Source organism: Tursiops truncatus, chromosome 4 (assembly GCF_011762595.2).
Source record: "Tursiops truncatus isolate mTurTru1 chromosome 4, mTurTru1.mat.Y, whole genome shotgun sequence".
In the NCBI taxonomy this organism is placed as follows: domain Eukaryota; kingdom Metazoa; phylum Chordata; class Mammalia; order Artiodactyla; family Delphinidae; genus Tursiops; species Tursiops truncatus.
In genome coordinates this window covers 76744001-76769859 of record NC_047037.1, presented here as the reverse complement: position 1 = coordinate 76769859, position 25859 = coordinate 76744001, and the positions used below count along the sequence as shown (strand labels likewise).

Sequence of the window (25859 nt, the reverse complement as noted above, 5' to 3'; positions counted from 1 at the left end):
TTTTTTTCCCCCCAAACATATTTCATGATAAGGATTGCCTTTGGGTGCTTGTTAAACAAATGAGTTCCCCAGTTCAACTACAGATCAGAGAAGGAGCCCAGGAAACTTTTTTTTGTTTTTTAATTATCCCCTCTTCCCAGGTGATTTTTATTTGTAGGAAAGGTTGGAAAATACTGATTTAATTGATCAGAGAGAACATGAGGATGTAAACAAGACAGGAATGTATCTGACTTATTTGGAACCTATGAATAAGACTTGCTTGAATAGAGCAGAGATTTGTTTCTTTCCCTGTATACAAGTATAGAAAGTGGGATATGAGGTTGAAAGTAGACTAGAGGTAAGGTTATAAAGGTAGGTTGCCTTCAATATTAACTATGAAATTAGGACATTGTCTTATTGACGGTGGTTGCATATTAAAGTTTTTTTAACCAGGGATCGACATGCTTACATTCTTGTTTTGAAATGTAAATCCACCAAACAAATTGATTTAAATGAAACAATGTGGGAAAGAGAAAAATGCACAAACCACGATGTTTTAGAATAGGAATGAAGAGAAAAGTGAAGTTCTAAATACTTTGTGAAGGAAGGACTAACAGGATTTGGTGACTGGAAATGGGAGAGGCAAAGTCAAGCATAGTTGTGTTATATACTTTTTTTTTTTAAGTATTGAAGGGAAAGTATACGAACCTCCTTTAATAACATGTCTTAACCTTATGAATGAGAAATGTGGGAGTGATTTAATTTTAACAGAAATGGTAATTTCAGAATTTAGGGAATGTAATGTGTCTGCTATACTCATGTATAATTTCATTTTATTTTAGTCATTTTGTATGTCTTATCTCTTCAGTTTTGAGCAGTGGCTTTTTTTAAATTCACATTTGTATCCCTCAGTGGATTTGTGTGTATGCCATGCCTATAGCAGGGCTCAATAAAGGTTTGTTAAATAATGAATTAAATTAATGCTTTAATCCTTGAATATCGTTTTAAAGATCTCTAGGAAAAAGAATAAGTGGTCGATTTTAGTAGCTTTGTAAGTTGAAATTGTTGTTATATTGCAATCATCATACCTGTTTTGACCTTTTGATGTTCTTAATTGCAGAGTTGAAGGAAGCAGTAAAATTCAGTATCGTATAGAGCAGCAGCAGCAACAAATGCGGAATTCAACTAGGACTCCCAATCTTGTAAAACATTCTCCATCGGAAGACAAGATGTCCCCAGCATCTCCGATGGATGATATTGAAAGAGGTAAAATCTATGAGTATGTAATGGCCCTTTAAAATAAATTATTAATAAATGTTAAGTGAAATTTTTCATTTTAATTGACAAGGGAACTAACTGTAAAATTCTAAAAACATAATGTTTTTTGTTATGGTTCTAGGGGAGAAGTGTAGTTTATGATTTAGAGTATTAAGTACGTAAGCTTGTGTCTATATAACAGAATTTATATTTTTTATTATTCAGGGGAAAAAGTAACTGTTTAGATATGTGTAACTGGAGTTTTCTTCTTTTTGACAGTTGTGATGATTCCAATTTAGTCCTTCACAGCATCTTCTTGTTGAAGTTTTTTTATGTGTAGCCAGACTATAGATGTCTAAGATGTAGCCAAACCAGTAGTGGAGTGAGGAGATGTAGTAAGCCAAAGCAGCAGGCAAGTTCTTCTGAACTGCTGCTCACTTCTCAGCAGGTAGGTGCTTCTAGAGAGGCACAGTCTTTTTGAAAGTAAGGAAACTTAAATCTCCATTTTTTTTTCTAGCTGCAGTTTGGGTGTTTATGTTATAGTAATTGTGGTAGGGGTAAGACCCTGGTCACCAAAGTTTATTTGTTTCTACACTTTGCCTTCATAACTTGCATATAGCTCTCCGTTTCCACTTGCCCCCTTCTAGGCCCGGTATAGTATTAGTTCCCTAGTATATTAGTGTTCCCTTTTCAAACAATAAGGAAAATATAAGCTCAGAACCCTTGTTGCTACAAGGGATCTTGAATTTTATTTTATTGTTATATCTGCTTCCAAAATGGATTTGAATCATTATATCATTTTATATATGTGTACAATAAAAATCTGGAACAGAAAATTAAGATATTGGAGGGAAGAGGAAGCAAATTTGCTAATTATTAAGACATTAAATTTATATCTGAGCTTCCTATCCACTAATACAAAACTGAAAACTTTAGTATATTTTGTATTATCTAAGAGGTTCCAAAGATTTGGACTCTTCCCTGCTACTAAATTCTAAAAGGAATTCATCGTATGGAATCTGTTCTTTGGAGAATTAAACTATATAGTATCTTCAACTATAATTTTACAATACAAAAAGAAGTTTCTCTATGTGACAGGTTTTTAGCAGAGACCTTAATAAAAACATTGTATTGTAGAATATAAGTTAAGGTAATCCAAGCATAAGATCTAACTTTGTATAAGAATTTACAGTTTGCAGAGCATGTTCCTTAGACTATCTTCTTTTAAATATTTTCTTAATATTTGACCCTACTATGCCAATGCCTACTGCTATGGTTGAAACACTTTTTTTAAGTTTATGATTAGATGTCTGTCAGCTTTACTAGTGTTTCTCTGGTTTACTTTTTACATTTACCTGTTTGGGCTATCTGGAATTCTAGTCTAAGAAATAAGAATCTAAACTTCCTTCCTCCCCAACAGTGTAATTACATAGATATTGATAGAGAATCAACAAATATAGTATTGAAAAAGAGTATCAATATCCATTTTTTGAATAAGCCAGTATTTCTTCTGCTGATATGAAAAGCCATTTTTTAAATTCAGTTTTTATTTTATATTGGAGTGTAGTTGTGTTAGTTTCAGGTGTACAGAAAAGTGATTCAGTCATACATATACATGTACCTATGCTTTTTCAAATTCTTTTCCCATTTAGGTTATTACAGAGTATTGAGCATAGTTCCCTGTACTATGCAGTAGGTCCTTGTTGACTATCTATTTTATATATAGTAGTGTATATATGTTAATCCCAAACTCCTAATTTATCCCTCCCACCTTTCCCCTTTGGTAACCATAAGTTTGTTTTCGAAGTCTGTGAGTCTGTTTTGTTTTGTAAATAAGTTCATTTGTATCATCTTTTTACATTTCACATATAAGTGATATCATATGATATCTGTCTTTCTGTGTCTGACTTATTTCACTTAGTATGATAATCTCTAGGTCCATCCATGTTGCTGCAAATGGCATTATATCATTCTTTTGTATTGCTGAGTAATATTCCATTGTGTATATATACCACAACTTCTTTATCCATTCATCTGTCATTGGACATTTAGATTGATTCCATGTCTTGGCTATTGTAAATAATGCTGCATTGAACATTGGGGTGCACGTGTCTTTTCAAATTATGGTTTTTCTCCGTATATGCCCAGGAGTGGGATTGCTGGATCATGTGGTAGCTCTATTATTACTCTTTTAAGGAGCCTTCTTACTTTTCTCCATAGTGGTTGTACCAATTTACATTCCCACCAACAGTGTAGGAGGGTTCCCTTTTCTCCACACCCTCTCCAGCATTTATTGTTTGTAGACTTTTTGATGATGGCAATCCTGACTGGTGTGAGATGATACCTCACTGTAGTTTTGACTTACATTTCTCAAATAATTAGCGATGTGGAACATTTTCTCTTGTGCCTTTTGGCCATCTGTATGTCTTCTTTGGAGAAATGTCTGTTTAGATCTTCTCCCCACTTTTTGATTGGGTTGTTTATTTTTTTTGATATAGAGCTGCATGAGCTGTTTGTCTGTTTTAGAGATTAGTCCCTTGTCGGTTGCTTCATTTGCAAATGTTTTTTTCCATTCTGTGGGTTGTGTTTTTGTTTTGTTTATGGTTTCTCTTTGCACTGCAAAAGCTTTTAAGTTTATTTTTAGGTCCCATTTTATTTTAAGGTCACATTTGTTTATTTTTTATTTTATTTTCATTACTCTAGGAGGTGGATCCAAAAAGATATTGCTGCAATTTATGTCAGAGTGTTCTGCCTATGTTTTCCTCTAAGAATTTTATAGTATCTGGTCATACATTTAGGTCTTTAATCCATTTTGAGTTTATTTTTGTGTATGGTGTTAGAGAATGTTCTAATTTCATTCTTTTACATGTAGCTGTCCAGTTTTCCGAGCACCACTTATTGAAGAGACTGTCTTTTCTCCATTGAATATTCTTGCTTCTGTCATAGATTAATTGACCATACGTGTGTAAGTTTATTTCTGAGCTTTCTATCCATTGAGCTATATTTCTGTCTTTGTGCCCGTACCATTCTGTTTTGATTACTGTAGCTTGGTAGTATAGTTTGAAGCCAGGGAGCCTGATTCCTCCAGCTCCATCTTTCCTTTCAGGATTGCTTTGGCTATTTAGAGTCTTTTGTGTTTCCATACAAGTTCTGAAAATTTTTTTTCTAGTTCTGTGAAGAATGCCATTGGTAATTTGATAGGGATTGCATTGAATCTGTAGATTGCCTTGGGTAGTATATTCATTTTGACAATATTGATTCTTTCAATCCAAGAACATGGTATATCTTTCCATCTGTTTGTGTCATCTTTGATTTCCTTCATCAGTGTCTTACAGTTTTCAGAGTACAGGTCTTTTGCCTCCTTAGGTAGGTTTTTTTCCTAGGTATTTTATTCTTTTTGATGTGATGGTAAATGGGATTGTTTCCTTAATTCCTCTTTCGGATTTTCATTGTTAGTGTATAGAAATGCAAGATATTTCTGTGTATTAATTTTTTATCCTGCAACCTTACTGAGTTCCTTGATAAGCTCTAGTAGTTTTCTGGTAGCATCTTTAGGATTTTCTATGTATAGTATCATGTCATCTGCAAAAAGTGACAGTTTTACTTCTTCTTTTCCAATTTGGATTCCTTTCATTTCTTCTGCTTCTCTGATTCCTATGGCTAGGACTTCCAAAACTATGTTGAATAAAAGTGGCGAGAGTGGACATTCTTGTTTTTTTCCTGATCTTGGAGGAAATGCTTTCAGCTTTTCACCACTGAGTATGATGTTAGCTGTGTGTTTGTCATATAAGGCCTTTATTATGTTGAGGTATGTTCCCTCCATGCCCACTTTCTAGAGAGTTTTTATCATAAATGGGTGGTGCTGGATTTTGTCAAAAGCTTTTTCTGCATCTATTGAGATGATCATATGGTTTTTACTCTTCAGTTTGTTAATGTGGTGTATCACACTGATTGATTTGCAGATACTGAATAATCCCAGCATCCCTGGGATAAATCCCACTTGATCATGGTGTATAATCCTTTTAATGTACTGTTAAATTCGATTTGCTAGTATTTTGTTGAGGATTTCTGCATCTATGTTCATCAGTGATTCTGACTTGTAATTTTCTTTTTTTGTCTGATTTTGGTATCAGGGTGATGGTGGCCTCATAGCATGAGTCTGGGAGTGTCACTTCCTTTGCAATTTTTTGGAATAGTTTCAGATGTATAGGTGTTAACTCGTCTCTAAATGTTTGATAGAATTCACCTGCCATGCCATCTGGCCTGGGCTTTTGTTTGTTGCAAGTTTTAAAATCACAGTTTCAATTTCAGTACTTGTGATTAGTCTGTTCATATTTTTTGCTTCTTCCTGGTTCAGTCTTAGAAGTTATACCTTTCTAAGAATTTGTTTATTTCTTTTAGATTGTCCATTTTCTTGGCATATAACTGCTTATAGCAGTCTCTTGTGATCTTTTATATATCTATGATGTCAGTTGTAACTTCTCCTTTTTCATTTCTAATTTTATTGATTTGAGCACTTTCCTTTTTTTCTTAATGAGTCTCGCTAAAGGTTTATCAATTTTGTTTATCTTTTCAAAGAACCAGCTTTTCGTTTCATTGATCTTTTCTACTGTTTTCTTCATCTCTATTTCATTTATTTCTTTTGTGATCTTTATGATTTCTTTCCTTCTACTAACTTTGGGGTTTGTTCTTCTTTCTCTAGTTTCTTTAGTTATAAGTTTAGGTTGTTTATTTGAGATTTTTCCTGTTTCGCAAGGTAAGATTGTATTGCTATAAACTTCCCTCTTAGAACTGCTTAAGGTAATTATCGATATGTATTTCTGCTTGTCATTTTGTTCATTGTTTAGGATTTGTTTTTGTAGGTGTTTTTTCTTCCCTTCCTCTTTTGTTCTTTTCTCTTTTGATTTGATGACTGTCTTTAGTGTTGTTTGGATTGTATTTTCTTTTTTTTCTGTGTATCTATTGTAGATTTTTGGTTTGCAGTTACCATGATGTTTTGATATAGCAGCCCATATATATATATAGATATAGATATAGATATAGATATAGATATAGATATAGATGGTTGTTTTAACACATTTTTTACCAGCGATGTATTACAGCCTCAGGTGTTAGTTTCTGCAAAAACCCCCGGTCAATAATGTGTTAAGTTGCTGTTCTCTTAATTTCAGATGTATTTCCAATATCCTACATTTGTACTCTCCTCTTCTCACGATTGCTGGTTTTGATATATTTGTGTATGGATGATATCCTAGCTTTACTGTATGTTTCTCTTTACCTGTTAGATTCTCTTGTTTCTAGTTACAGGCTTTTCTTTTCCACCTAGAGGAGTTTCTTTAGCATTTGTTGTAAAGCTGCTTTGGTGGTGCTGAATTCTCTTAACTTTTTCATCTGTAAAGTTTTTGATTTCTCTGTTGTAGCTGAATGAGAACCTTGCTGGGTAGGCTATTCTTAGTTGTACGTTTTTCCCTTTCATCACTTTAAATATATTGTTCCACTCCTTTCTGGTCCACAGAGTTTCTGCTGAAAAATCAGCTGATAGACTTATGGGAATCCCCTTGTATGTTATTTGTTGATTTTCTCTTGTTGCTTTTACTATCTTCTCTTTGTCTTTAATTTTTGTCAATTTGAATAATATGTGTCTCAGCATGTTCCTCCTTGGGTTTGTCCTGTATGTGACTTTATGCACTTCCTGAATTTGAGTGGGTGTTTCCTTTCTCATGTTAGGGAAGTTTTCAGCTATTGTCTCTTCAAATATTTTCTCAGGCCCTTTCTCTCTCTCTCTTCTCCTTCTGGGACCCCTATAATGCAAATGTTGGTCAGTTTCATGTTGTTCCAGAGACATCTTAAACTGTCCTCATTTCTTTTCATTCTTTTTTCTTTATTCTATTCTGCAGCAGTGATTTCCACCATTCTGTCTTCCAGCTCACTTATTTGTTCTTCTGCCTCATTTATTCTGCTATTGATTCTTTCTAGTGTATTTTTCATTTCAGTTATTGTATTTTTCATCTGTTTGTTCCTTAAATCTTCTAGCTCCGAAAAGCCATTTTTGTCACATGCAGAATTTCTTTCTGGACTTAAGTCTATCTCACAACATAAGATGTACAGTGGCCAATACATGTATGAAAAGTGGATCAGATTCACTAATGCTTTCAAAGTTCAAATTTTAAGATTAAAAGATATTTTTTTCTAAAATTTAATAGTTTTATTCTTGCAATGTCTGACACTGTGCAGGGGTTACAAGAGTATGCCTAGAAATGAATAAACAAGTTAGTGTTTTTGTTCTCTTTGGGTATATACCCTGGAATGGGATTGCTGGATCATATGGTAATTCTATTTTTAGTTTTTTTAAGGAAGCTTGGCTGCACCAATCCACATTCCCACAAACAGTGTACTATGGTTCCCTTTTCTCCACATCCTTGCCAACATTTGTTATTTGTAGACTTTTTGATGATAGCCATTTTGACAGGTGTGAGGTGATATCTCATTGTGGTTTTGATTTGCATTTCTCTGATGATTAACGATGTTAAACATTTTTTCATGTACCAGTTGGCCATCTGTATATCTTCTTTGGCAAGGGTCTATTCCAGTCTTCTGCCCATTTTTAACCAGATTGTTTAGGTATTTTTCGATATTGAGTTTTATGAGCTGTTTATATAGTTTGAATATTAACCCCTTATTAGTCATATCGTTTGCAAATATTTTCTCCCAATCAGGAGGTTGTCTTTTCACTTTGTTGTTAGTTTCCTTTGCTGTGCAAAACTTTTAAGTTTAATTAGGTTCCATTTATTTTTGCTTTTGCTTCTTTCTTCTTAGGCGACAGATCAAAAAATATTACTACAATTTATGTCAAAGAGTGTTCTGCCTATGATCTCCTCTTGGAGTTTTGTGGTTTCAGGTCTTACATTTCTGTCTTTAATCCATTTCGGGTTTATTTTTGTATGTGGTATTAGGAAATGTTCTAATCTCATTCATTTACATGTAGCTGTCCAGTTTTCCCAGCCCCACTTATCGAAGAGTCTATCTTTTCTCTATTATGTATTCTTGCCTCCTTTGTCATAATTGACCATAAGTGCATGGGTTTATTTCTGTCTCTTTATTCTTTTCTACTGATCTATGTGCCTGTTTTTGTGCCAGTATCATGGTGTTTTGTTTTTATAAATTTATTTTATTTATTTATTTTTGGCTGTGCTGGGTCTCTGCCACTGCACGCAGGCTCTCTCTGGCTGCATCGAGTGGGGGCCACTCTTCGCTGTGGTGCATGGGCTTCTCATTGCGGTGGCTTCTCTTTGCTGCGGAGCGTGGGCTCCAGGCCTGCGGGCTTCAGTACCTGTGGCGTGTGGGCTCTAGAGCGCAGGCTCAGCAGTTGTGGCACACACGGGCCCAGTTGCTCCACGGCATGTGGGATCCTCCCAGTCCAGGGCTCAAACCCACATCCCCAGCACTGGCAGGCAGACTTCCAACCACTGCACCACCAGGGAAGCCCTATCATGGTGTTTTGATTACTGTAGCTTTGTAGCATAATCTGAAGTCAGGGAATGTGAAACCTCAAGCTTTGTTCTCTTTTCTCAAGACTACTTTGGCAATTTCGGGTCTTTGTGGTTCCATGTGAATTTGAGGGTTATTTGTTCTAGTTCTGTGAAAAATGTCATGAGTATTTTGATAGGGAAAGAGATATTTTTTCATTTATCTGCTTGGTAGTAGCTAAAATAATTGTCAACATCCAGTACTGGTGAGGATATAAAGGGAAACAAATGTGTGCATACATTTTTGAAGAAACATAAATTGACATATATTTTTTTGTAGAGGAATTTTTCCTGCAAAACACTTAGAACAGGGTCTAGCACAAAGAAACTACTATATAAGGTTCTGCTCTCATTATCATCCTTATTTGCTAATAACTGTTAAATTAAAAGTGTACCTATTCCTTACCTAGAAAGTCTAGAAATTTCTCTTATTGTGAAACTTGTACAGATAGATACATAATTACATAGGTATACCTATATCAGTCACATAAGAGTGCTCAAAAAAACCCAAAAGCTAGCAAAAGGAAAGAAATCATAAAAATCAGATCAGAAATAAATGAAAAAGAAATGAAGGAAACAATAGCAAAGATCAATAAAATTAAAAGCTGGTTCTTTGAGAAGATAAACACAATAGATAAACCACTAGCCAGACTCATCAAGAAAAAAAGGGAGAAGACTCAAATCAGTAAAATTAGAAACGAAAAAGGAGAAGTAACAACAGACACTGCAGAAATAAAAAAGATCATGAGAGATTACTACAAGCAACTATATGCCAATAAAATGGACAACCTGGAAGAAATGGACAAATTCTTAGAAATGCACAACCTGCCAAGACTGAATCAGGAAGAAATAGAAAATATGAACAGACCAATCACAAGCACTGAAATTGAAACTGTGATTAAAAATCTTCCAACAAACAAAAGCCCAGGACCAGATGGCTTCACAGGCGAATTCTATCAAACATTTAGAGAAGAGCTAACACCTATCCTTCTCAAACTCTTCCAAAGTATAGCAGAGGGAGGAACACTCCTAACTTCCTTCTACGAGGCCACCATCACCTTGATACCAAAACCAGGCAAGGATGTCATAAAGAAAGAAAAGAAAACTACAGGCCAATATCACTGATGAACATAGATGCAAAATACTAGCAAACAGAATCCACAGCACATTAAAAGGATCATACACCATGATCAAGTGAGGTTTATTCCAGGAATACAAGGATTCTTCAATATACGCAAATCTATCAATGTGATAAACCATATTAACAAATTGAAGGAGAAAAACCATATGATCATCTCAATAGATGCAGAGAAAGCTTTTGACAAAATTCAACACCGATTTATGATAAAAACCCTGCAGAAAGTAGGCATAATAAAGGCCATATATGACAAGCCCACAGCCAACATCGTCCTCAATGGTGAAAAACTGAAAGCATTTCCACTAAGATCAGGAACAAGACAAGGTTGCCCACTCTCACCACTCTTATTCAACATAGTTTTGGAAGTTTTAGCCACAGCAATCAGAGAAGAAAAGGAAATAAAAGGAATCCAAATCAGAAAAGAAGAAGTAAAGCTGTCACTGTTTGCAGATGACATGATACTATACATAGAGAATCCTAAAGATGCTACCAGAAAACTACTAGAGCTAATCAATGAATTTGGTAAAGTAGCAGGATACAAAATTAATGCACAGAAATCTCTGGCATTCCTATATACTAATGATGAAAAATCTGAAATGGAAATCAAGAAAACACTCCCATTCACCATTGCAACAAAAAGAATAAAATATCTAGGAATAAACCTACCTAAGGAGACAAAAGACCTGTATGCAGAAGATTATAAGACACTGATGAAAGAAATTAAAGATGATACAAATAGATGGAGAGATATACCATGTTCTTGGATTGGAAGAATCAACATTGTGAAAATGACTCTACTACCCAAAGCAATCTATAGATTCAATGCAATCCCTATCAAACTACCACTGGCATTTTTCACAAAACTAGAACAAAAAATTTCGCAATTTGTATGGAAACACAAAAGACCCCGAATAGCCAAAGCAATCTTGAGAACGAAAAAAGGAGCTGGAGGAATCAGGCTTCCTGACTTCAGACTATACTACAAAGCTACAGTAATCAAGACAGTATGGTACTGGCACAAAAACAGAAAGAAAGATCAATGGAACAGGATAGAAAGCCCAGAGATAAACCCATGTACATATGGTCACCTTATCTTTGATAAAGGTGGCAGAAATGTACAGTGGAGAAAGGACAGCTTCTTTGATAAGTGGTGCTGGGAAAACTGGACAGATACATGTAAAAGTATGAGATTAGATCACTCCCTAACACCATACACAAAAATAAGCTCAAAATGGATTAAAGACCTAAATGTAAGGCCAGAAACTATCAAACTCTTAGAGGAAAACATAGGCAGAACACTCTATGACATAAATCACAGCAAGATCCTTTCTGACCCACCTCCTAGAGTAATGGAAATAAAAACAAAAATAAACAAATGGGACCTAATGAAACTTCAAAGCTTTTGCACAGCAAAGGAAACCATAAACAAGACCAAAAGACAACCCTCAGAATGGGAGAAAATATTTGCAAATGAAGCAACTGACAAAGGGTTAATCTCCAAAATTTACAAGCAGCTCATGCAGCTCAATAACAAAAAAACAAACAACCCAATCCAAAAATGGGCAGAAGACCTAAATAGACATTTCTCCAAAGAAGATATACAGACTGCCAACAAACACATGAAAGAATGCTCAACATCATTAATCATTAGAGAAATGCAAATCAAAACTACGATGAGATATCATCTCACACCAGTCAGAATGGCCATCATCAAAAAATCTAGAAACAATAAATGCTGGAGAGGGTGTGGAGAAATGGGAACACTCTTGCACTGCTGGTGGGAATGTGAATTGGTTCAGCCACTATGGAGAACAGTATGGAGGTTCCTTAAAAAACTACAAATAGAACTACCATATGACCCAGCAATCCCACTACTGGGCATATATCCTGAGAAAACCAAAATCCAAAAAGAGTCATGTACCAAAATGTTCATTGCAGCTCTATTTACAATAGCCCGGAGATGGAAACAACCTAAGTGCCCATCATCGGATGAATGGGTAAAGAAGATGTGGCACATATATACAATGGAATATTACTCAGCCATAAAAAGAAACAAAATTGAGCTATTTGTAATGAGGTGGATAGACCTAGAGTCTGTCATACAGAGTGAAGTAAGTCAGAAAGAAAAAAGACAAATACCATATGCTAACACATATATATGGAATTTAAGAAGAAAAAAAAAATGTCATGAAGAACCCAGGGGTTAGACAGGAATAAAGACACAGACCTACTGGAGAACGGACTTGAGGATATGGGGAGGGGTAAGGGTGAGCTGTGACAGGGCGAGAGAGAGTCATGGACATATACACACTACCAAATGTAAGGTAGGTAGCTAGTGGGAAGCAGCCGCATGGCACAGGGATATCGGCTCGGTGCTTTGTGACCGCCTGGAGGGGTGGGATAGGGAGGGTGGGAGGGAGGGAGACGCAAGAGATATGGGAACATATGTATATGTATAACTGATTCACTTTGTTATAAAGCAGAAACTAACACACCATTGTAAAGCAATTATACCCCAATAAAGATGTTAAAAATATATATATATAAAAAAACAAAAAACGGAAGACTTGTCTTTAGCTTATTTTCGCTGCTTGCTTGCACTTTAATAAGTTGATAAATGGCATTTAAACTCAATAATTATGATTAACTCTGTCCCACAATTTTTAAAAGCACTGGTGATTGTGTGCGCCTGCATGTGCGCACCTTTACAACCAGTAAAATAAAGTTCTTGATCAAAAAATAAAGAATATTTTGTGGTTTCCAAATATATGGAATTTAAGGAAAATCTTGGGCAGGCTTAAAACAATGACAACATATTTCTGCTCATAAATCTCCAATTTGTGTAGGGTCAGTAGGGATAGTTCATAGCTGTTCTAGGAACAGCTGGTGTCAGCTGGACTGACTTGGGGTCTAGCAGCTGGAATCATTTGAAGACTCACTTATTCACACCTGCCAGTTGTTGCTGGCTTTTGGCTGAGACTTTGGGGGTTGTCAGCTGGAAAATCTACACATTTCCTTTCCAGGTGGCCTGGGCTTCCTCACAACATAGTGGCTGGGTTCCAAGAATAAGGGTCGAGAAAGGGAGAGTGGAAGGGAGAAAGGATACAGAGGAGTGAGGTCAAAACTTTGTCTTTTTAATTACACAGGCTCAGAAATCATGTAGGATCACTTGTGCGGGTGTGTTTCTATGTGTATCTGACACAAAATTTTCATGTATTTAAGGTACAGTTTGCTAGGTTTTGACATATGTGTACACCCTAAAATTACAACCACAATCAGGGTAATGAACATATTTATCACTCTAAAAAGTTTCCTCCTCCTCCTTTGAAATCCCTCTCTCCCACTCCTTCCCACCCCATCCATTCCCAGGTAACTACTGATCTGCTTTATGTCATTATCATTAGTTTGCTTTTTGTAGAAATTTGTATCGGTGGAATCATATAGTATGTCCTCTTTTTTGCATAGATTTTTGCACTAAACATAATTATTTTGAGAATCATCCATTATTGAAGGTTGTATCAATAGCTCATTCCTTTTTATTGCTGAGCAGTAATCTACTTTATGGATATACAGGAATTTGTTTATCTGCTCAACCTGAAGATGGACATTTGGGTTGTTTCCAGTTTTTGGCTTTTACAAATAAAGCTGCTATGAACATAACATACAAGTCTTTGAAAAGACAAATGTTTTCTTTTCTCCATAGTAAATATGTAGGAGTGAAATAGCTGGATTGTATGATAGGTGTGTATTTAACTTTTTAAGCAACTGCCAAAATGTTTTCCAAAGTGGTTGTACTATTTTACATTCCTACCAGCAGTGTACATCTATATCAATGCTTGTATCAGTTTTAATGGGGTGTATAGTGGTATCTTATTGTGGCTTAATTTTTTTTAAAAAATAAATTTTTTTAAATTTATTTTATTGAAGTATAGTTGATTTACAATGTTGTTTTAGTTTATGGTATACAGCAAAGCGATTCAGCAGAAAAACCTGAGTGAACTTTTTGGCCAACCCAATGTGTATACTAGTTTGCATCTGGTAATCCCAAACTCCCAACCCATCCCTCTCCACCACCTCTCCCCCTTGGCAACCACAAGTCTGTTCTCTGTGTATATGAGTCTGTTTTTGTTTCATAGATAAGTTCATTTGTGTCATGTTTTAGATTCCACATATAAGTAATATCATATGGTATTTGTCTTTCTCTTTCTGACTTACTTCACTTACTATGATAATCTCTAGGTCCATCCATGTTGCTGCAAATGGCATTATTTCATTCTTTTTCATAGCTCAGTAGTATTCCATTGTGTGTATGTGTGTGTGTGTGTTTGTGTGTGTGTGTATACACACCACATCTTTTTTATCCATTCATCTATCAATAGACATTTAGGTGTTTCCATGCCTTGGCTATTGTAAGTAGTGCTGCTGTGAACATAGGGGTGCTCCTATCTTTTTGAATTATGGTTTTGTCCAGATACATGCCCAGGAGTGGGATTGTTGGATCATATTCATTGTCACTTTAGTTTGCATTTCCTTAATGACTAATGATGTTGAGTATGTTTTCATGTCCTTATTTGCCATCATTATATTTTCTTCAGGCACAATGTCTATTCAAATCTTTTTACCCATTTAAAAAATTGGATTATTTATTTTCTTATTAGACTTTTAGGAATTCTTTATATATTTTGAATACAAGTTCTTCATCATATACATGCCTTGCAAATATTTTCTCCCAGTCTGTGGATTGTATTTTTTCATTCTCTTAACAATGTAATTTGAAGAGCCAAAGATTTTAATTTTGAATACATGCATTTTATCCATTTTTTTCTGGATTCTCCTTTTGGTGTCATATTGAAATTTTTTGCCTAAACCAAGATCATAGTAACAAAGGTTTTCTTTCATGTTTTCTTTTACAAGTTTTATAGTTTTACATTTAGGCCCATGCTTCATTTGAGTCAATTTTTGTATATGGTACATGGTATGTATCAAAGGTTTTTTTTTTTTGCATGTGGATATTGAATTATTCCAGCACCATTTGTTGAAAAGACTGTCTTTCCTCATATATTTGCACCTTTGTAAAAAAAAAATCAGTTGTCCATATTGTGTGTGTCTATTTCTGGACTCTTTATTCTGATATGTTGATCTATTTGTTTATCTTTACGGCAACACCATATTGTCTTGATAATTGTAGCTTTATAATAAGTCTTGAAACCAGGAAATTTTAGTCCTACAACTTTGTTCTCTTACAAAGTTGTTTTGCGTATTCTAGGACTCTTCCATTTTCACGTGAATTTTAGAATTAGCTTCTCAATTTCTGTTGAAATTATTATTGGGATTGCACTGAATCCATAGATCAATTTGGGTAAAATTGGCATCTTAACAATATTGAGTCTTCTGACCCATGAACACAGTATTTCTCTCCATTTATTTAGATCTTTAATTTCTCTCAGAAATGCTTTATGGTTTTCAACATACAGGTCCTTCAAATATTTTGTCAGCATTATCTATAATTATTTAATTTTTAATAATTATTTAATTTTCGGAAGCTATTATAAATGCTTTTGTTTATATGATTTTAACTTCTAATTGCTCATTGCTAGTAGATAGAAATAAAACCGATTTTTGTATATTGTCCCTGTGTATTTAACCTTGCTAAACTCACTATTCTAGAGCTTTTTTGTAGATACCATCAGCTTTTCTACATAGACAATCACGTTATTTGTAAATAATGACAATTTCACCTCTTCCTTTCCAATCTGGATGGCTTTTATTTCTTTTTCATGACTTACTGCACCAATTAGAACCTTCAGTACAACATTGACTAGAGGTGGTCAAAGTGGAAAACCTCTTGTTTCTGATGCTGGAGGGAAAATATTCAGTCCCTTACAATTATGTATGATTTCAGCTGTAAGCTTTTCCTAGATGTCCTTCATAAGGTTAACTTACATTTCTATTTTGCTGAGTTTTTATCAAGAATCACTGCTGAAATTTCTGCTGTTTTGAGATGGCTTTTATTTTTCAGTTTTTAATATAGTGAATTATATGGATTGATTTTTGAAAGTTTGTATTCCTTGGAAAACCCCACTTAATCATGATGTATTGTCCTTTTAATATAGGACATTTCTTAACCTCAGCAATAGTGGCACTTGGAGTTGGATGGTTCTTTGTCAGGGGCTGTCTTATGCATTGTAGGATGTTTAGCAGCATCTCTAGCTTCTACCCACTAGATGCTAGTATCACCATTCCCCAACAGTTGTGACAACCAAAAATGTCTCCAGATTGCCAGATGTCTCCCTGGGTGACAAAATCATAGCTGGTTGAAAACCACTGTTATATATTATTAAATTTGATTTGGTAAAATTTTCTTTAAAACTTTTGTGTCTGTTCATAAGGGATATTTTTTTTTCTGGTAATGTCTTTGTTGGATTTTGTATCAGTAATTCTGGCCCTAAGGAATGAATTGGAAAGTATTTCTTCCTTTTTAATTATACAGAAGCATTTGTATCAAACTGACATTATTTCTTCCTTAAATAACCGGTAGAATTCACTAGTGAAGTCATCTGTCACTAGAGATCTGTGTGTAGGGTGTGGGGAGGGTTTTAACTACAACTCAGTTTTTTTTAGAAGATTTATGGATATTCTGGTTATCTGTTTCTTCTTGAGTGAAATTTAGTAGTTTGTGCCTTTCAAGGAATTGATCCATTTCATCTAATTTATTGAGTTTGTGGACATAAAGTAGTTCACAGTGTTCCTTTCTATTCATTTAATGCTGTAAGGTCTGTAGTGCTGTCACCTCTTTCACTCTGGATATTAGTAATTTATATCTAGTATCTTTTTTTCTTGATAAACCTGGTTGAGTTTGATCAACATTATTTATCTCAAGCAGTCAATTTATGTTTCATTTATTTTCCCTTTTTTTTCTGTTGTCTCTCTTGTTTTGTGCTTTTGCTATTTTTTTCCTTCGCTTACTTTAGTTTTAATTTGCTCTTCTTTCTCTAACTTCTTAAGGTACAGCTTAGTTCATTTAATTGAGACCTCCTTTTTCCCCCCAGTATAATCATTTAATGTTTCAAATTTCTCTCCAAGCTGTGCTTTAGTTGTATTCCACAGATTTTGATAAGTTGTGTTTTTATTTTCATTCAATTAGACGTATTTTCTGAAATCTTTTTGATTTCGTATTTGACCCATGGGTTTCTTAGAAGTGTGTTTAGTTCTCAACTACTTGAATATTATCTAGGTTCCATTTATAAATTTTAAATTATTTTGTTTTGATAGAGAACATATTCTGTGTAAGATCAGTCTCTTAAAATGTATTGTGGAACAAGATGACATAGACTTATCTATTTCTGCTTCTCCCCACTAAGTAAAACTATAAACCCTGGAAATAATGCAAAAGACAATCAAAGGAGAAATCTGAAAGAGGAAGGTAATCTGGTTAGGGACCCAAGGAAGCACTAGAAGAACAGCATATTCAGGGCATCTTGTAACCTCCTCCTTCAGAAGATGACAATTCAGGCCCAGCATGTCCTGACTCCAGCTTAGTTACAGAAGGCATCTACTCAGATAGCTTATTCTTCTCCCAGATTGAAAGGGCTATCCAACAACAGCAGGCTAGTCAAGACAAGTGTTTCTACCACAGTACACAAACACACACACACAAAATGGCAACTATGTGAGATTATGTGTTAATTAACTTGATTATGGTAATCATTTCACAATGTATATGTATATCAAAGCATCATGTTGTACACTTTTTATATGTGCAAGTTTTTTGCCAATTATACCTCAGTAAAGCTGAAAAAATTCATCTCTATGTATTGTGTTGCATTACATGTACTGGGGGAATAAGAAGAGAATTGGAGGACGGTTTCTAACAAAACAGATTTCAATTTTTACAATTTAAAACGTTCACATTCTTTTTTGTATTTTATTTGAGTTACATGGGTAATTAAGTATAATGGCATAAGTAAATATAGTATTTAAGTTTAGATATTGCCTATGTCTTTTACTTTTCATAATCCCAACATTGAATATAGCTCAGCTTGATAGCAGAGCAGCTTTTTATTTTACTTTTTGGGGTGTCTGAGAACTATGTGTATATGTTGTCCAGACATAGGACAGGGAGAAGGAAAGACTACCAGAGAAGAGCTGGGAAAGAAAGGTTTGGGTTCAGGGATGCAATTTTTGCTAGAAAAGTTGACTTTTAAAAAAGATTAATTAATTAATTAATTTATTTTGGCTGCATTGGGTCTTAGCTGCTCCACGCAGTTTTTCTCTAGTTGGGGCGGGCGGGGGCTACTCTTCATTGCAGTGCACAAGCTGCTCATTGCGGTGGCTTCTCTTGTTGTGGTGCGCAGACTTCAGTAGTTGTGGCACGCGGGCTCAGTAGTTGTGACTTGCAGCATCTGGAGAGCAGGCTTAGTAGCTGGGGCGCACGGGCTTAGTTGCTCCATGGCATGTGGGATCTTCCCGGACCAGGGCTTGAACCCGTGTCCCCTGCATTGGCAGGCGGATTCTTAACCATTGCACCACCAGGGAAGTCCTGACATTTTTTTTTAAACTCTTGGTTGGTTAGTAACAAAGACCACACTCAAGCTCTAACAGTAAGTGAGTTGGTGTCAAAATCTAAAATGCCAGTTTCCAAGCAGAATTTTAAAACATATATGGTCACAAGAAAGTGTTAGGAGTGATTGTTCCTGGAGAGTAGGATTAAAGGAACTTGAAGAAGGGGTAAGAAGAGGGATTTTACTTTTCATTTTCTACTAGTAGAGGAGCTTTTTAAATAAAATGCTTTAAATCTGTAAATGTACGTTTAGTCTTATTTATTCCCCATCAAGTTTGTTAGAAACTGATACATTCAAATTTTATTATATTTATTTAATATTTATACTTAATATTTATTTACGCTATTAACTTCTGTTTTATTTTCAGAACTGAAGGCAGAAGCTAGTCTAATGGACCAGATGAGTAGTTGTGATAGTTCATCAGATTCCAAAAGTTCATCATCTTCAAGCAGTAAGGATAGTTCTAGTGATTCAGAAGATGAAGAGTGTAGATCCTCTCCCTCTGATCCAGGGAATTATGTCTCGGAACATCCTACCATGTCTACCATGCCACAGTGCAGAATTCCTGAGGTAGTGACTGGTCATAATAAACATCATGACAGCAATGGCCTCCTGATGAATACTTTAAGTAAGTATACATAAGCATGCGTAATTGGAAAAGTAAGAATTTACAGTGGAGCCATACCGATTATGGTCTAAAATTTGCATACAGAGAAAGACTTCTTTTTTATTTATTTGACAGTATTACCCATTACCTTCTTTTTTTTAATTTAATTTTTATACAGTAGGTTCTTATTAGTTATCTGTTTTTTACATATCTGTATATATGTCAATCCCAATCTCCCAATTCATCCCACCAGCACCACCCCGCCCCACTTCCTCCCCTTGGTGTCCATATGTTTGTTCTCTAAATCTGTGTCTATTTCTGCCTTGCAAACCAGTTCATCTGTACCATTTTTCTAGATTCTACATATATGCATTAATGTACGATATTTGTTTTTCTCTTTCTGACTTACTGCACTCTGTATGACAATCTCTAGTTCCATCCACGTCTCTACAAATGACCCAATTTCATTCCTTTTTATGGCTGAGTAATATTCTATTGTATATATGTACCACATCTTCTTTATCCATTCATCTGTCAGTGGACATTTAGGTTGCTTCCATGACCTGGCTATTGTAAATAGTGCTGCAATGAACATTGGGGTACATATGTCTTTTTGAATTATGGTTTTCTCTGGGTATATGCCCAGTAGTGGGATTGCTGGATCATATGGTTATTCTATTTTTAGTTTTTTAAGGAACCTCCATACTGTTCTCCATAGTGGCTGTATCAATTTACATTCCCACCAACAGTGCAAGAGAGTTCCCTTTTCTCCACACCCTCTCCAGCATTTGCTGTTTGTAGATTTTCTGATGATGCCCATTCTAACCGGTGTGAGGTGATATCTCATTGTAGTTTTGATTTGCATTTCTCTGATAGTTAGTGATGTTGAGCAGCTTTTCATGTGCCTCTTGGCCATCTGTATTTCTTCTTTGGAGAAATGTCTATTTAGGTCTTCTGCACATTTTTTTGATTGGGTTGTTTGTTTTTTTAATATTGAGCTGCATGAGCTGTTTATGTATTTTGGAGATTAATCCTTTGTTGATTCGTTTGCAAATATTTTCTCCAATTCTGAGGGTTGTCTTTTTGTTTTATTTATAGTTTCCTTTGCTGTGCAAAAGCTTTTAAGTTTCATTAGGTCCCATTTTATTTCTTTTTATTTCCATTACTCTAGGAGGTGGGTCAAAAAAGGTCTTGCTGTGATTTATATCAAAGAGTGTTCTGCCTGTGTTTTCCTCTAAGTTTTATAGTGTCCAGTGTTACATTTAGGTCTTTAATCCATTTTGAGTTTATTTTTGTGTATAGTATTAGGGAGTGTTCTAATTTCATTCTTTTACATGTAGCTTTCCAGTTTTCCCAGCACCACTTATTGAAGAGACTGTCTTTTCTCTATTGTATATCCTTGCCTCCTTTGTCATAGATTAGTTGCCCATAGGTGCATGGGTTTATCTCTGGGCTTTCTATCCTGTTCCATTGATCTGTATTCCTGTTTTTGTGCCAGTACCATATTGTCTTGATTACTGTAGCTTTGTAGTATAGTCTGAAGGCAGGGAGTCTGATTCCTCCAGCTCTGTTTTTTTCCCTCAAGACTGCTTTGGCTATTCGGGGTCTTTTGTGTCTCCATACAGATTTTAAGATTTTTTGTTCTAGTTCTGTAAAGAATGCCAGTGGTAATTTGATAGGGATTGCACTGAATCTGTAGATTGCTTTGGGTAGTATAGTCATTTTCATAATATTGATTCTTCTAATCCAAGAATATGGTATATCTCTCCATCTGCTTGTGTCATCTTTGATTGCTTTCATCAGTGTCTTATAGTTTTCTGCGTACAGGTCTTTTACCCCCTTAGGTAGGTTTATTCCTAGGTATTTTATTCTTTTTGATGCAGTGGTAAATGGGAGTGTTTCCTTAATTTCTCTTTCAGATTTTTCATCATTAGTGTATAGGAATGCCAGAGATTTCTGTGCATTAATTTTGTATCCTGCAACTTTACCAAATTCATTGATTAGTTCTAGTAGTTTTCTGGTGGCATCTTTAAGATTCTCTATGTATAGTATCATGTCATCTGCAAACAGTGACAGTTTTACTTCTTCTTTTCCAATTTGTGTTCCTTTTATTTCTTTTTCTTCTCTGATTGCAGTGGGTAGGACTTCCAAAACTATGTTGAATAATAGTGGTGAGAGTGGGCAACCTTGTCTTGTTCCTGATCTGAAAGGAAATGCTTTCAGTTTTTTCACCATTGAGAATGATGTTTGCTGTGGGTTTGTTGTCTGTGGCCTTTATTATGTTGAGGTACCTTCCCTCTATGCCCACTTTCTGGAGAGTTTTTATCATAAATGGGTGTTGAATTTTGTGGAAAGCTTTTTCTGCATCTATTGAGATGATCATATGGTTTTTATTATTCAATTTGTTAATATGGTGTATCACATTGATTGATTTGCATATATTGAAGAATCCTTGCAACCCGGGGATAAACCACACTTGATCATGGTGTATGATCCTTTTAATGTGTTGTTGGATTCTGTTTGCTAGTATTTTGTTGAGGATTATTGCGTCTATATTCATCAGTGATATTGGTCTGTAATTTTCTTTTTTTGTAGTATCTTTGCCTGTTTTTGGTGTCAGGGTGATGGTAGCCTCGTAGAATGAATTTGGGAGTGTTCCTTCCTCTGCAATTTTTTTGGAAGTTTGAGAAGGATGGGTGTTAGCTCTTCTCTAAATGTTTGATAGAATTCACCTGTGAAGCCATCTGGTCCTGGACTTTCGTCTGTTGGAAGATTTTTAATCACAGTTTCAATTTCATTACTTGTGATTGGTCTGTTCGTAGTTTCCGTTTCTTCCTAGTTCAGTCTAGGAAGGTTATACCTTTCTAGGAATTTGTCCATTTCTTCCAAGTTGTCCATTTTATTGGCATAGAGTTGCTTGTAGTAGTCTCTTATGATGCTTTGTATTTCTGTGGTGTCCATTGTAACTTCTCCTTTTTCATTTCTAATTATATTGATTTGAGTCCTCTCCCTCTTTTTCTTGATGAGTCTGGCTAAAGGTTTATCAGTTTTGTTTATCTTTTCAAAAACCAGCTTTTAGTTTCATTGATCTTTGCTATTGTTTTCTTTGTTTCTATTTCATTTATTTCTGCTCTGATCTTTATGATTTCTTTCCTTCTACTAACTTTGGGTTTTGTTTGTTCTTCTTTCTCTAGTTCCTTTAAGTGTAAAGTTAGCTTGTTTATTTGAGGTTTTTCTTGTTTCTTGAGGTAGGATTGTATTGTTATAAACTTCCCTCTTAGAACTGCTTTTGCTGCATCCTATAGGTTTTGGATCATCGTGTTTTCGTTGTTATTTGTCTCTAGATATGTTTTGATTTCCTCTTTGATTTTTTTTTTTTTTTTTTTGCGGGATGCAGGCCTTTCACTGCTGTGGCCTCCTCCACCGCGGAGCACAGGCTCTGGAGGCGCAGGCCCAGTGGCCATGGCCCACGGGCCCAGCCGCCCCACGGCATGCGGGATCCTCCAGTACCGGGGCACGAACCCGCGTCCCCCTCATCGGCAGGCGGACTCTCAACCATTGCGCCACCAGGGAAGCCCTCCTCTTTGATTTCTTCAGTGATCTGTTGGTTATTTAGTAACGTATTGTTTAGCCTCCATGAGTTTGTGTTTTTTACTTTTTTTTCCCTGTGATTGATTTCTAATCTCATAGCATTGTGGTCAGAAAAGGTGCTTTGTTATGATTTCAATTTTCTTAAATTTACTGAGGCTTGACTTTTGACCCAAGATGTGATCTATCCTGGAGAATGTTCCATGTGCACTTGAGAAGAAAGTGTAATCTGCTGGTTTTGGATGGAATGTCCTATAAATATCAATTAAATCTATCTGGTCTATTGTGTCATAAAGCTTGTGTTTCATTATTAATTTTCTGTCTGGAGGATCTATCCATTGGTGTAAGTGAGGTGTTAAAGTCCCCACTATTATTGTGTTATTGTCGATTTCCTCTTTTATAGCCGTTAGCAGTTGCCATATGTATTGAGGTGCTCCTATGTTGGGTGTATATATATTTATAATTGTTATATCTTCTTCTTGGATTAATCCCTTGATCATTATGTAGTGTTCTTCCTTGTCTCTTGTAAGATTGTTTATTTTAAAGTCTATTTTATCTGATATGAGTATTGCTACTACACCTTTCTTTTGATTTCCATTTGCATGGAATATCTTTTTCCATTCCCTCACTTTCAGTCTGTATGTGTCCCTAGGTCTGAAGTGTGTCTCTTGTAGACGGTATATATACAGGTCTTGTTTTCATATCCATTCAGCAAGCCTGTGTCTTTTGGTTGGAGCATTTAATCCATTCACGTTTAAGGTAATTATCGATATGTATGTTCCTATTACCATTTTCTTCATGGTTATGGGCTTGTTTTTGTACATCCTTTTCTTGTGTTTCCCACTTAGAAAAGTTCCTTTAGCATTTGTTGTAGAGCTGGTTTGGTGGTGCTGAATTCTGTTAGTGTTTGCTTGTCTGTAAACCTTTTGATTTCTGTGTTGAATCTGAATGAGATCCTTGCCTGGTAAAGTAATCTTGGTTGTAGGTTCTTTCCTTTCATCACTTTAAATATATCATGCCACTCCCTTCTAGCTAGTAGAGTTTCTTCTACTCTGCTAGTAGAGTTTCTGAGAAGTCACTTGTTAACCTTATGGGAGTTCCCTTGTATGTTATTGTAGTTTTTTCCTTGTTGTTTTCAATAATTTTTCTTTGTCTTTAATTTTTGTCATTTTTATTACTCTGTGTCTCGGTGTGTTTCTCCTTGGATTTATCCTGCCTGGGACTCTCTGCACTTCCTGGACTTGGGTTGCTATTTCCTTTCCCATGTTAGGGAATTTTTCAACTATAATCTCTTCAGATATTTTCTCGAGTTCCTTCTCTCTCTTATCTCCTTCTGGGACCCCTATAATGTGAATGTTGTTGCATTTAATGTTGTCCCAGAAGTCTCTTAGGCTGTCTTCATTTCTTTTCATTCTTTTTTCTTTATTTTGTTCCACAGCTGTGAATTCCACCATTTTGTCTTCCAGGTCACCTATCCATTCTTCTGCCTCAGTTATTCTGCTATTGATTCCTTCTAGTGGATTTTTCATTTCAGTTATAGTATTGTTCATCTCTGTTTATTTGTTCTTTAATTTTTCTAGGTGCTTGTTCTTTAATTCTTCTAGGTCTTTGTTAAACATTTCTTGCATCTTCTTGATCTTTGCCTCCATTCTTTTTCCAAGGTCCTGGATCATCTTCAGTATCATTATTCTGAATTCTTTTTCTGGAAGGTTGCCGATCTCCATTTCATTTAGTTGTTTTTCTGGGGTTTTATCTTGTTCCTTTATCTGGTACATAGTCCTCTTCGTTTTCATTTTGTCTATCTTTCTGTGAATGTGGTTTTCGTTCCACAGGCTGCAGAATTGTAGTTCTTCTTGCTTCTGCTCTCTGCCATCTCAACCATTACCTTCTTATTGAATTATTCATTTCCTTTTGACTCTGTAACATAACGTCCTATTGGCTTTTCTCCTACCTTTGTAGATACTTTTCTGACTCTTCTTTGCTAGTTTATAATCTTTTACTTAGTCATTAGAGCTGGGGTTCTGCAAGGCTTAATTCTAGGTCCTTTTTTTGTTTTATTCTATATTCTTTCCACAGATAATCTCCATATTTCTGTGGCAGTCAATACTTATATATAGATAACTTGTAATTTGCATCTCTGACCCACACCTCTGAGCTCTAGACACATAAGTCCAACACATCTCATATTAAAAGGCATTTCAAATTCACCTTGTCCAAAACCAATTTATAATCTTTCACTATGTTTCTTCCTAGTGAAAGGCAGGAGTCATCTAATTATGCAAACCAGAAGTGATTGTATTCTAGGGTTGAGTTTCTCTCCCTCTTTACAGTATAGTCAATCCTTCACCTTCACCAAGTCCTGTTTATATTACCTCCTTAATCTCAAATTCATCTACTTTTCTGCATCTCCACCACTGTCACTCTAGTTAAACTTACCATTATTTCTTGCTTTAATAATGCAATGACTTCCTAACTGGTTCACCACTTATCTACTCAAACCCATTTTTGATCTACTAAGTACATTGCGGCCATATTGATCTTTTCATAATTCAAGTATTATTTGTCTCTCCTACTTTAAACTTTACAATAGCTTATAATTTCTTTTAGGATAGAGACAAAACATTTTAACATAAGAGTCTTGCCCTCTCTGTTCTAGCAACATTTTCCTTCTTTTTGTCACCATACTCAAATACTTTTGCCTACCTCAGGGACTCTACCCATACTGTCCATTCAGTTAGAAATAGTTCTTTCTTTTCATGTAGTTAACTTTTTCTCCTTTAGATGGTAGTTTTATATATACTTTATCAAGAAAGCCTTTCTTGACCTTTCTGAAAAGATCAAATCCCCCTTGTTATAGACCTTCAGAGCAATATCTTCTTTATATCAATTATCATTTATAAATTTATATTTCTTTCATTTGTTCTCTTCTAAAGTATAAGCTCCAGGAGAGCAGTGATCTTGCTTATTTTGCTTATCACTGAATACTAGCACCTGACACGGTTCCTGATACATAGTAGATGCTCAGTAAATTCTTTTTAACAAAGGCACGCAGGTTGATACTCTCTGGGGGAGAATGGGACTTTCTGTATATTTAAAACTAATCTCACTGTATTAATTTTAATGGTAAAGTAAATATCTAGGAAAGACCAACTTGCTCTAACTTAAAAACAGAAGTAAATAAGGGAGGAGCCAAGCATGGGTGG

General features: G+C 35.3%; 1 protein-coding gene across 2 annotated transcripts in view; it reads left to right on the top strand.

Annotated features, from left to right (window-relative positions):
* EAF2 (ELL associated factor 2) overlaps window positions 1–25859 on the top strand; it is a 48994-nt gene that overhangs the window by 15271 nt on the left and 7864 nt on the right. Inside the window, exons 4-6 of one of the 2 annotated variants that reach the window (XM_073804176.1) lie at window positions 1100–1245; window positions 18829–19089; window positions 22466–22950. In XM_073804176.1, coding sequence (XP_073660277.1) covers window positions 1100–1245; window positions 18829–19089; window positions 22466–22656 — 598 coding nt within the window. In that variant the 3' untranslated portion in view covers window positions 22657–22950. Of the gene's footprint in view, window positions 1–1099; window positions 1246–18828; window positions 19090–22465; window positions 22951–25859 lie in introns of those variants that run through there. The other variant, XM_019922611.3, reaches the window with a different exon arrangement.